Raw genomic sequence first — 13,910 nt, 5'->3', positions numbered from 1 at the left:
TTTTACGTGTGTCATGCTTTGGATCATGAGCTGTTTGAAGCCTTCTCCATACTTTTTCTTCCCATCATTCTGGTACAGGTTGATCTTAGTTTCATCTGTCAAAAGAATGCTGTTACAGAACTGGGCTGACTATTTTAAATGTTTTTTTGGCAAAGTCTAATCTGGCCTTTCTATTCTTGTGGCTTATAAATGGTTTGCCCCTTGTGATGAACCTTCTATATTTGTTCTTGTGAAGTCTTCTCCATATGGTAGACTCGGTTAATGATATGCCTACCTCTTGGAGAGTGTTATTCACTTGGCTGGAAGAGGTTTCTCTTTACTATTGAAAGGATCCTACTATCACCACTTTTGTTTTCCATGGATGTCCAGGCCTTTTTGTGTTGCAAAGCTTTTCTTATTCTCAGACTGTTGGCCACTCCTAATGTCCCTGCTCTCTCTGATGGATTTTTTTTTGCAGCCTAAGGATGGCCTGTTTCATTTACATTGAGAGCTCCTTTAACCCTTGGGTTCACAACAGCAGCTTGCAAATACAAATGCCACACCACAAATCAACTCCAGACCTTTTAACTGCTTCATAATGAAGTAATAGCCCAAACCTGTCCATGAAACAGATTTTGAGTCAATTGTCCAAATAATTTTGGCCCCTTGAAAAAGAGACTGTAAGCAATCAGGATGAGTAGTTGTAGGAGGAATAGTGGGACAACAGCAGGAAAGTTCAAATAGCATAAACAGGTCACAGTCCAAAGTCGAGGCAGGCAGCAAACAGACAAAGTCCAAAAAGCAATCCAAAGTCAATCCAGGCGGCGATCAGAGAGTAGTCAGGAACAAAGCAGGAGTCAGGAAACCGGAAACCAGTAAATCAGAATATAACACACTGAGACAGTGATAACGTTTGTACCACACAAGGGCTCAGATTAGAGTGAGCAGGGGGTTTAAATTTGGTGCCAAACAGCTGCAGCAAATAATCAGCTAATTAGATAAATAGCTAGAGGACCCGCCCCCTAGCGTGACGTATGCTGTTGCCGGGTATGGGATTCCCGGCCGCCATGACAGTGTGCACGTGTGCGCACTTCCAGCTCACCGAGGACGAGCGAAGAACCCCTCCAGGACCCCGCCGCAGACCCCCGGCAGGAGAGATACCGACGGCCGAGGACGACGAAGAGGGTGATCCCCGGAGGAGAGCAGCGCTGGAGGACCCGACGGAGGACGCCCCCACCCGCGGGACGGACGCACGGCAGCAGCGGGACCCCCCGGACAGACTTGCCGGCGAAAGGTGACAGAGGGGGGCTACATGTTAAAGAGCTGTAATTCCTAAGCCATTAACATTCAAATTGGATGTGAATACTCTCAAATTAAAGATGAGAAGTTATTTCGGTAAATAGCAGAAATAACAAAACTTGTCAGTGTCCAAATATCCCCAAACCTGGGTGTGTTTGTGTATGTATGTATATATATATATATATGTATATATAATTATTGGGGCACACCTCTTAATTATTGCATTCAGGTGTTTCAATCCGACCTATTCCCACTGGTGTATAAAATCAAGCACTTAGCCATGTTGCCTGCATTTACAAATATTTGTGGGAAATATGGGTCGTTCTGAAGAGCTCAGTGAATTCAAGCATTCCACCTTTGCAATAAATCAGTTTGTGTAATTTCATCCCTGCTAGATACTCCACAATCAATTGTATGGTATTATTGGATATAATTGTGTGGTATTATTGAAAAGAACAGCAGCAACTCAGCCACGAAGTTGAAGACTATGTAAAGTCACAGAGTGGGTTCACTGAGTCACCAGCATTCTGCTGATTCCATAGCTGAAGAGGGAAATCTTAATGCTTCAGCATACCAAGATGTCTTGGACAATGCTATGCTTTCAACTTTGTGGGAGCAGTTTGGGGAAGGCCCTTTTCTATTCCAGCATGACTTTGCCCAGTGCATAAAGCAATGTCCATAGACATGTTTGGATGAGTTTGGTGTGGAAGAACTTGACTAGCCCACACTGAGCCCTAACCTTAACCCCATCAAACACCTTTGGAATAAGCTGGTACGGAGATTACGAGATGAATGGCGATGTAGCTGTTATAGCTGCAAAGGGGGGCACCAACTCCATATTAATGTCAATGTATTAAGAATGCAATGTCATAAAGGTCACTACCGGTGTAATGCTCAGGTGTTAATAATTTGTGCGTGTGTATATAATGTACACTGGTTGAAATGATACTACATTCTACAGTATCTTTATTTTTCAGTATTTTTATGTTGTGTTTTTTTCTCTCTTTAGAATCCCAGAACCTACCAAAGCAGCCTCCTCTAATGCTGGCACTTGGCCAAGCCTCTGAATGTTTGAGACTCATGGCACGCATAGGTTTGGGCTCCTGTTCCTTTGCCAGAGTGGATGATTATTTGCACTAACTACAATTAGAATATATTTTTTTCTTCTTCTACTGGTCACCTTGTTTTCTTTTCAACTACCAAATTGTATACATGAGATATGTCATAACACCATAATCTAAGCATCCAATATTATATAATTGTGTCACCAGAGAGTATGCTGTGCAAATTATTAATAATTTCATGTCACATCTCTGATTTCAAGCCAAATTTGTCTATTCTAAGATAACAATTCTATAAATATATGTGCAAGCAGTAAATGTATCTCAATAGATTACCAGGGATCACAATTTGCAAGCAAACCTCTCTTCCAGACTCAAAATCAAAAAGAACCACACAGAAGAGTCACAGGTGTTGCTAATATAGTCTTTATTTTGCTTCTGTTTGAATGTTTTATAATTTATGCTATAACAATATATATATCCCAGTTCACCAAAACTTGCATTTGCATAAGCTAAAGTTGAATTGAAGTAATGATATTGAGTGCTACATTGGCATAATTTCTCCTACACAGTTGTTATTATTTGGTTATGATGATTGTGTGATGATTTACATAAATTACTAGATTTTTGCTAAATCAGCACTATTTAAAGCTGTACTTAATAACAAAACACTGAATGACTGCCAAGCAGTAATCTATTCTGGATCTTCATTAGTAATTTGTAATTAACCAACACCCTGCTTCTATAACTATAAAAGTACATCTCTAGGTAGAGAAGTCTATGTACTTGCAAAGGCTATTTTTGTTTGCACCAAATCAATGCATATACAGTTAGCTAGATTTGAAATCCAGGTGCTGGTGTAGTATATTTACAAACCGCAACATTGACTTCACTATGCATTATAAAATGGCAATCCGTGACGTGACAGCAAAGAAAGATCCCCACAATATCTGTGTGGTTTTTCAGTGCTAACTAGGCCCTTCTTATAGGAGACATAATCAGGGATTGACACTTCAGATTGCATAGTGATATCTGAGTTTAAAGTCAGGTGCATTTTCTGTAAAATATTTATTTTGTGCAGAAACTCTCAATAAGTCACAAGTTATACTTTTTAAGAAAGTATGCCATTCATAAAATTAAAAGAATATTGATCAGATGCCTGAACCATTTAACACTGACAATGCTTTTATCTTTACAACTTATATCATTTAGTTTGGTCATATTTGATATTTACTTTTTATTGGATGAAGTTTCAATTGGTGTCTTATTTTATTTACTATTTCTAAAAATAAACTGTTTTATGAATGCAACTGGCCAGTCAACGTGTTAATTTGCAATTGAGTTTACATTTCCGTATTCAAATCAGTTTAATGGATTTCATGTGAAATGAAAACAATGAAATAAAAGTTTTATCTACACTAACATTCTTGCAACGTTCGTTTATGTAAAGGAATGCTGTTGGAGAGAAATCAGAAAGATGATGTACCACATATTTTGCTACATTTTCTAACTTTGTAAGTAAAGGCACTGATTGTTTCCATAAAAACTGAGTGTTTTGTTTTTTTAATATTTTGTGCTTAAGTGGAAAAGCCCCTTTAAAACGTCTTGTGTGTGTGTACTATATTAGTATTGTGCAAATGTTTTAGGCAGATCAATCAAATCAATATTTGTAGTGGGCCACCAAAACCGCATCATTTCTTCTAAGTACAATTGCACAAAGTCAGGGATTTTGTAGGCAAATAGTTAGGTTTATTATTAAACAAAACATACCACACAGGTGCTTATGACTAATTTAATATGTAGGTTTAAACACAATCATAAACATGAACACTTGTGTAGGTGGAATAAAACTGGGTGAGGAACAAGTAAATTCACTAACAAGTGTGGCATGACTGAGCAAGCAACAAGACAAAAAGGGCCTCTCGCAACAGAAATTTCAAGGCAGACAGTGGTTTCAAGATTTTCTATCCCAAGCTCTTGAAGAAGCACAAAGAAATGGGCAATTTTGAGAACTATAGAGGTGGGCTAAGGAAACGCATATCATGCTTACTTCTCGGCAACTGGAGGATGCCCAGCAGTGTCACCAGCTTGGCATTGGCATTAACCGGTGGGACCCTTGTACACCCATCTACTGTAAAGTCTGATCAGAAGTGGTTTCAACTTATCACAAGAACCTGGGTAAAGGAAAATGGTACCTGCTCATTGAAGGTCTGGAGAGTAGAACAATAATTAGTGTTTGCAGTAACCATGATGGCGTTTTCTTTCAGGTTTAAGGGGTTCCTTTTTACAAATGGAGTTGGGGATTTGCTACGGTCTCCTCAATGCTGAGTATCTATCATGCAATATCAGGGATGCATCCGAATACAGAAAAAATGTTGCAAATGTACCTAGAAAAATTTATGCTATTTTGATGGGAAAGTGTGGTTATCAAATATTATTATTATTATTATTATTTTTAGCTTTTTCTATTTATTCACTCTGCCTTTTGATGAATAATAAAGAAATAACTATTAACATGTCCATTTTTTATAGCATTCATAACAATAATTTTCCACACCTGCCTAAAACCTTTGTAGTGTGTATGTGTGTATATATATATATATATATATATAATATATATATAAATTCACACACCGTATTGGCTCGAATATAGGCTGCACTTTTTTCTGTGCGGCCTATATTCAGGGTCTAGCGCCCGACGCCCGGTACATGCAGTTCCGGGCCCCGGGCAGGCAGCAGGGTTAGGATACAGATCCCCTGCAGCAGTGCAGGGGACCTGCATCCTACTCTCTGGTACGCTCAGACAGCCTCCCCTGCCAGCACTTCCCACGGGGGGAGTACCGGCATGGGAGGTTGTCTAAGCGCATCGCGCAGTTGTTCACCGGCTGCAGCGATGCACGCGTAAACAACCTCCGCTGCCGGTACGTCTGCACGATGTGCTTTAACAATCTCCCTTGCCGGGAATTCCCGCCCCTGTTAACAAAGCCGGGTCCATAGTCATGCTGGAACAGAAAAGTCCCTTCCCAAACTGGTGCCACAGAGTTGGATCCACACAATTGTCTACAATTTATTTGTATGCTGTAGCGTTAACGTTACACTTGTAAATGCTTAGCCCAAACCCTGAAAAACAGCGTCAGACATTATCCACGCTACCCAAAGCGTCAAAACAAGACAATTACTGGAGGAAGTCCTTGCTGCTCCCTGTGCCCTTGGAAACACACAAAGCCTAACCCTGTTTGTAGAATTATATCCCCCCGGGGTCGACCTGCGTACCGGAGGCGGTCTTTAACCGTTCACAAACATAACTTATAAGAAAAACACAAACAGAAATAAAATACTAAATAAAAACTTCAGACAGATGACAATAGAGGCTAAACAAAGAAATTGGGGATGATACAGCCGACATATATCCACCAAATATTTTGCCTCATCATGTTTAAAACAAAATTGTGGGATTATACAATATTATTCACTTATGACCAGAATAAATTAGGGTCAATACTATATAAAGATCTACTTATTCAATTTGCATTTGACATATTGAAATCCCCTGGAGTTCCTAAATGATACTTAAATTCCCCACATATAGAATATACAGACATAATATATACAATACAATATCTGTCAATAATTCAGATGTTTAACACATTAGTTCAGATTGGCTGGGAGCATATTCATTTGAAGGGGCAAATGTATCGTTCAAAAGACCAGAGGCTGAAATACATAGAGCTTACTTTGAAAAATAATATACTGTTACCACCAATGTTCCCTCTAATTTTTCTTAGGTGGTGTGCGCAGAAAATTTCTCTTGTGCAAACATTTTCTGTTAAATTTAAATTGTTCTATATTTTTGGTATAGCTCGCTCATGGTTAATAACACTACATTATAGTGTGATAATGTATTAGTTACACAACAGTATTACTTACTGTAATGTTTTTCTAAAGGTGAAATTCTCACTGCATAAGTAAATTATGAGCGAATCACGAGCGGAGGCCCCAGGCCGCATAAAGGATAAAAAAAAAAAAAAAAAGAAAAATTGGGAAAAACTGTTGTCCACAGGGGCGTACCTAGAGTATTTGGCACCTGGGGCAGATCCTGTACGTGGGACACACACACACACACACACACACACACACACACACACACACACACACACACACACACACACACACACACACACACACACACACACACACACACACACACACACACACACACACACACACACACACACACACACTTACACACTTTAAAACTGCATAGCTTCTATCATTAGGCAAACATTAACAGGGGTACAGCATACAGCACAAGCGCACAGCTTAGAGGGAACACTGGTTACCACCACCTCTCTCAATAAAGGTGAAGAACCCCCACTTAATTCGCTGTACAGTAACACCACGATGATATAGAAAAAGGAATACACCATGGCCTATACAAAGTATGAAGTTCAGTAATCAATCCCCCTGCTTGATATGTTTGAAACCTGTGTATCCACTCTTTCTTTTTTTGGCAACCACATCGATGCCTATATTAAGGAATTAATCCAAGGAAAAAAAGGCTACACCCATTGCAGTGTTTTGTGATGCTGTGTTTTTCACTTTTATTTCTGATCGTTCTTCCTATATACTGTATACCACGTTTACATTGTAGTAAATATTAGGCCTCAACAACTAATCGATAAAATCGATAACGAAAATCGCTGCCAACGAATTTCATTATCAATTAGTCAAATCGATTTTTATAGATTATAAAATGAGGGTTTTTTAAGAGCAAATGCTCTGAAAAATACCCTTCGTTTTATAATCCATTTCATTCAGTGTGACAGCAGTTATTACTTACAGTCCCTCACTGCAGTCACTCTGATGATTGACCCTGCCCCTTTCTTCTCCCAGTCCCTCCCTTCAATCACACTGCTGATTGGCCCCGCCCATTTCCAATAGCATCCACATGGCTCAGACACTCATCTAACTGTAACTATAACATTAACCCCTTAACGACCTTTGCCGGTTCAGGATCGTCATGCAAAAACGGTCACTTAACGACCTTTGCCGGTCCTGAACCGTCATTAAATTAAATAAGCTTAGAAAGTGATCTACGATCACTTTCTTCGCTTAAACGGCGTTGCTCTAATGCCTCGATGTTGAGGCATTCGGTAACGCTGAGATCGGCATCAGGGGCCATGTCTGGCCCCTCCCCGGGGCGTCAACATCCACCATACACCTCCTTAACTGGTGTCACCAAACACTTACCCCAGGACCGGAGAGCGGTCACAGCCGCCACTGCAAGATGGCGGCCGTCCTGTTAAAAAAAAATTATCAAGTTGAAAAAGTACGCTAGATGGTCTCTAGACCCTCTAGAGAACTCTGGCTCCACTTGCAGGTTGAATACAGGTACTGCATTCAACCATGCAAGTCAATGGAGCCCAGCTTTCTAATCACAATGTGATTAGTAAAATATTAAAAATAAAAAAACAATTATGGAAAAAAAAATGCTAAAAAATTAAAAAAAATGTGCTAACATTTAAAAATAATTATGCAGTGATGTCACCAGAGGAACCATCCAGTACCAGCAAAATGTGTAAAAAAATAAATAAATTAAAAAATAAAATAAAGTTTATTTTGAGCAAGTGCTAAAATTTTTCTTCAAAAATCTCAACATAGAAAGGGTTAAAATAAAAGAACTTCAAATACCCAAGGGGTGTCTAATTTGAGCGCAAAGATACAGACTAACCAAAATGGAGAAAAAAAGCGCACTTCCCAAATGTGGCATTTTAAATCTCAAACAACACGACAAACCCATGCATGTGGGGTATCACTGCACGCAGGAGATGTTCCTGAACACACATTGGGGTGTTGTTTGACAGTGACATATACCAGAACCTGTATATCTATAACTAAAGTACAATTTGTGTGAAAAAAAAATTAAAACAAATTACTATTTCAAAGTTTGACAAAGTGTGATTGTATAATTGGTGCATGGAAAGGGTTAAAATAACAGCATTTGAAATACCCTGGGGTGTCCAGTTTTCAAAAATATATGGTTTGATGGGGTTAAATTGAGTTAACCGACTTCAAAGATATTCCAAAGAGGAGATGGAGGCAGAATGATCAGATGCTAATAGTCTGTGTTGCCTCAAAAGTAGCCTTTTACCAGCCAAACAATCTGACAAACCCATGCATGTGGGGTATCTCTGTACTCAGGAGATGTTCCTGAGAACATATTGGGGTGTTGTTTGACAGTGACATATACCAGTACCTGTATATCTATAACTAAATTACAATTTGTGTGGAAAATTTTTTAACAAAATTACTATTACAAACTTTGACAAAGTGTAGTTGTATAACTGGTGCATGGAAAGGGTTAAAATAACAGCATTTGGAATACCCTGGGGTGTCTAGTTTTCAGAAATATATGGTTTGAATGGGTTAAATTGAGTTAACCGGCTTCAAAGATATTCCAAAGAGGAGATGGAGGCAGAATGACCAAATGACCACCTGAATTACGCATGCCCCAAAAGTAGCCTTTTACCAGCCAAACAATCTGGCAAACCCATGCATGCGGGGTATCGCTGTACTCAGGAGATGTTGCTGAACACATATTGGGGGGTTGTTTGACAGTGACATATGCCAGGACCTGTATATTTATAACTAAATTACAATTTGTGTGAAAAAAAAAATAAAAAGAATTACTATTACAAAGTTTGACAAAGTGTATAATTGGTGCATGGAAAGGGTTAAAATAACAGCACTTGAAATACCCTGGGGTGTCTAGTTTTCAAAAATATATGGTTTGAATGGGTTAAATTGAGTTAACTGGCTTCAAAGATGTTCCAAAGAGGAGATGGAGGCAGACTGACCAGATTTGTTAAAAAAGGTTTGGAAATCATAAAACGCTGCTTGTACTTATTGCCCTATAACTAGCAAAAAAACATAAAAACATTGGGTATTTCTAAACTCAGGACAAGTAGTAGAATCTATTTAGCTAGTTTTTTTACTTGCTTTTTTAGTTGAGTAAAAGTCATAAAATGTGTTTTTTTTCAATGTTTCACCATGTTTTATTTTAATAGTAAATAAGATGATATGATCAAAATAATGGTATCTGAAGAAAGCCCATCTTGTCCTGAAAAAGACAATATATATCTTGTGTGGGTACACTAAATGGGTGAGGAGAAAATTACAGCTGAACACAAGCACCACAAAAGTGTTGGTCCCACAGGGTACAAAAAGAAAAAATTAGCCCGGTCCTTAAGGGGTTAACATGTGACAAAGGTGGGATCCTATGATTGTGCTATGTTTAAAGTCACTGAGCTGTTCTTTACAACCCATTATACTCCCAGTGTTTGTCTATGGGGGTGGCACGTTCAAATAGAGGTCGGACTGTAAGACCAAGATTCAGATCCCTGCAGCGCTGCAGGGGACCTGGATCCTCCTCTCTGGCAGCCGGTGGGAGTCTGCGCGATGTGCTCTGTCATAGAAGCCCAGCTGTAGTGGCAGGCAGCAGAGGTTGTCTACGTGCATCGCGCAGACGTTCACCATCTCCCTCCACCAGACACCAGGGAGTCTGGAGCACGGGAGCAAGTCTGGGGATATATTGGTAAGTGTTGTGGGAGCAGAGAGGCATATCAGGGGGGTTTAAGTCATATCATCAGGTAGAGTGGCATATAGGGAGGTATAAGGCATACCAGGGGGTACAAGGCATCAGGGCCGGACTGGGACTGAAAAGCAGCCCTGGAAAAATTTGGAGACCAGCCCCATATAGTTTATCTCACGGTGAAGCTCTTATACCCACACGCACCCCTTATACACACCCGAGTCACACTATGTGCCATTCTTTTTATCTCATTATTTGTATTAAAATGCCAGAAAGCAAAAGTGTTAAAAGGCCCTAATAAATGAAATACATTACACATAATGGGATCAAAACATTTACTACTGCGAACATTTTTAGATGAAAGAGTTCCATTTTATTCAGTGGAACAAAACACTGATCACATTATTCTTCACGATATTCTGGTAAGAAACTTTTATTTCTTTATTAATTCATGTAGACTATTTTTTCCATATTTAATAAAAGCTATGATTGAGACATGTTTGGTTTTTATTTCCTTTCATTTGACAACCTAGCCCCGAGTTATGCACCTCTGCCCCCAGGCTTGCCACTCTGCCCCCCTGATATGCCTTCTAACCCCCATATATGCCACTCTGCCTCCAGAAATGCCTTATACCCCCTATATGCCACTCTGTCCCATGATATGCCTTCTAACCCCCTATATGCCACTCTGCCATATAGGGGGTTAAAAGGCATATCATGGGACAGAGTGGCATATAGTGGGTATAAGGCATTCATGGAGGCAGAGTGGCATGAAGGGGGTTAAAAGGCATATCATGGGGCACTCTGCCTCCAGAAAAGCCTTATGCCCCCTATATGCCACTCTGCCTCCCTGATATGCTTTATACCCTCCTATATGCCACTCTGCCCCATAATATGCCTTTTAATCCCCTATATGCCACTCTGCCTCCAGAAATGCCTTTTACTCCCTGTCACTCTGCCTCCAGAAATGCCTTATACCCCCCATATGCCACTCTGCCTCCCTGATATGCCTCAACCCTCCTATATGCCCCTCTGCCCCGTGATATGCCTTTTAACCCCCTATATGCCACTCTGCCTCCAGAAATGCCTTTTACTCCCTATGTCACTCTGCCTCCAGAAATGCCTTATACCCCCCATATGCCACTCTGCCTCCCTGATATGCCTCAACCCTCCTATATGCCCCTCTGCCCCGTGATATGCCTTTTAACCCCCTTTTTTGCCACTCCACCTCCAGATATGCCTTTTGACCCCCTATATGTCACTCTGCATCCAGAAATGCCTTATACCCCTATATGCCACTCTGTCCCATGATATGCCTTCTAACCCCCTATATGCCACTCTGCCATATAGGGGGTTAAAAGGCATATCATGGGACAGAGTGGCATATAGGGGGGTATAAGGCATTTCTGGAGGCAGAGTGGCATAAAGGGGGTTAAAAGGCATATCATGGGGCACTCTGCCTCCAGAAAAGCCTTATGCCCCCTATATGCCACTCTGCCTCCCCAATATGCTTTATACCGTCCTATATGCCCCTCTGCCCCAAGACATCCCTTTTAACTCCCTTTATGCCACTCTGCCTCCAGATATGCCGTTGACCCCCCATATGCCACTCTGCCTCCCTGATATGCCTCAACCCTCCTATATGCCCCTCTGCCCCGTGATATGCCTTTTAACCCCCTTTTTTGCCACTCCACCTCCAGATATGCCTTTTGACCCCCTATATGTCACTCTGCATCCAGAAATGCCTTATACCCCTATATGCCACTCTGTCCCATGATATGCCTTCTAACCCCCTATATGCCACTCAGGCATATAGGGGGTTAAAAGGCATATCATGGGACAGAGTGGCATATAGGGGGGTATAAGGCATTTCTGGAGGCAGAGTGGCATAAAGGGGGTGAAAAGGCATATCATGGGGCACTCTGCCTCCAGAAAAGCCTTATACCCCCCCTATATGCCACTCTGCCTCCCTGATATGCCTCAACCCTCCTATATGCCACTCTGTCCCATGATATGCCTTCTAACCCCCTATATGCCACTCTGCCATATAGGAGGTTAAAAGGCATATCATGGGACATTTTTGTTTACTTTATATGGCAAGCCGATCCAGCTTGCCATATTAAATAAAAAATAATATATGCCACTCTGTCCCATGATATGCCTTCTAACCCCCTATATGCCACTCTGCCATATAGGGGGTTAAAACGCATATCATGGGACAGAGTGGCATATGGGGGGTATAAGGCATTTCTGGAGGCAGAGTGGCATGAAGGGGGTTAAAAGGCATATCATGGGGCACTCTGCCTCCAGAAAAGCCTTATGCCCCCTATATGCCACTCTGCCTCCCCAATATGCTTTATACCGTCCTATATGCCCCTCTGCCCCAAGACATCCCTTTTAACTCCCTTTATGCCACTCTGCCTCCAGATATGCCGTTGACCCCCCATATGCCACTCTGCCTCCCTGATATGCCTCAACCCTCCTATATGCCCCTCTGCCCCGTGATATGCCTTTTAACCCCCTTTTTTGCCACTCCACCTCCAGATATGCCTTTTGACCCCCTATATGTCACTCTGCATCCAGAAATGCCTTATACCCCTATATGCCACTCTGTCCCATGATATGCCTTCTAACCCCCTATATGCCACTCAGGCATATAGGGGGTTAAAAGGCATATCATGGGACAGAGTGGCATATAGGGGGGTATAAGGCATTTCTGGAGGCAGAGTGGCATAAAGGGGGTGAAAAGGCATATCATGGGGCACTCTGCCTCCAGAAAAGCCTTATACCCCCCCTATATGCCACTCTGCCTCCCTGATATGCCTCAACCCTCCTATATGCCACTCTGTCCCATGATATGCCTTCTAACCCCCTATATGCCACTCTGCCATATAGGAGGTTAAAAGGCATATCATGGGACATTTTTGTTTACTTTATATGGCAAGCCGATCCAGCTTGCCATATTAAATAAAAAATAATATATGCCACTCTGTCCCATGATATGCCTTCTAACCCCCTATATGCCACTCTGCCATATAGGGGGTTAAAACGCATATCATGGGACAGAGTGGCATATGGGGGGTATAAGGCATTTCTGGAGGCAGAGTGGCATGAAGGGGGTTAAAAGGCATATCATGGGGCACTCTGCCTCCAGAAAAGCCTTATGCCCCCTATATGCCACTCTGCCTCCCCGATATGCTTTATACCCTCCTATATGCTCCTCTGCCCCATGATATACCTTTTAACCCCCTTTATGCCACTCTGCCTCCAGATATGCCTTTTGACCCCCTATATGTCACTCTGACATATAGGGGGTTAAAAGGCATATCATGGGACAGAGTGGCATATAGGGGGGTATAAGGCATTTCTGGAGGCAGAGTGGCATATAGGGGGACACACTTACATACACACACATGCCGATTTTTTTTGTTTTTAACAAATACAAAAAACATACAGTACAAAAAATACATTATTTTACTCACCTACTTCTCTTGACTTCCTGGTAGTTGCACACTGTTCTCCTCTACCTGACATCCGGTGCTGCAGCAGTCTGAGCGCGAGGGGGCGGAGCTTCCACCTCACGCTGCTCCCATCACTATGCAGCCATCAGACTGCTGGGAATGTAATCTAAACGGCCGGCGCGTGCTGATGCCGCCGGCCGGAGCTACTTTAACACTTTTTTTTTATTATTTATATGGTAAGCTGGATCGGCTCGCCATATAAAGTAAAAAAAAAAGTATTAAAGCAGAGGCGGCCGTTCAGATTACATTCCCAGCAATCTGATGGCCGCATAGTGATGGGAGCAGCGTGAGGGGTGAAAGGTCAGTGCGAGGGGGCGGAGCTTTCACCCCTCACGCTGCTCCCATTACAAGACGGCCATCGCACACGGCTGCTGGGTGCTGATGCCGGCCGGCCGCATCAGCACCCAGCGGCCGCTTTGTTTAGATTTCGGGCAGCCTGGGGGGCAGCTCAGCGGCTGT

General features: G+C 41.8%; 1 protein-coding gene across 2 annotated transcripts in view; it reads left to right on the top strand.

The window, feature by feature from the left end:
- RANBP10 (RAN binding protein 10) overlaps positions 1 to 2,603 on the top strand; it is a 78,441-nt gene extending 75,838 nt beyond the window's left edge. The window contains exon 12 of one of the 2 annotated variants that reach the window (XM_053449725.1): positions 2,288 to 2,603. In XM_053449725.1, coding sequence (XP_053305700.1) covers positions 2,288 to 2,418 — 131 coding nt within the window. In that variant the 3' untranslated portion in view covers positions 2,419 to 2,603. The remainder of the gene's footprint in view (positions 1 to 2,287) is intronic. The other variant, XM_053449724.1, reaches the window with a different exon arrangement.
- The last annotated feature ends 11,307 nt before the right edge of the window (positions 2,604 to 13,910 follow it).

The sequence above is a fragment of the Spea bombifrons genome, chromosome 10 (assembly GCF_027358695.1).
Source record: "Spea bombifrons isolate aSpeBom1 chromosome 10, aSpeBom1.2.pri, whole genome shotgun sequence".
NCBI lineage: Eukaryota > Metazoa > Chordata > Amphibia > Anura > Pelobatidae > Spea > Spea bombifrons.
This window is presented reverse-complemented; position numbering and strand designations above follow the sequence as displayed.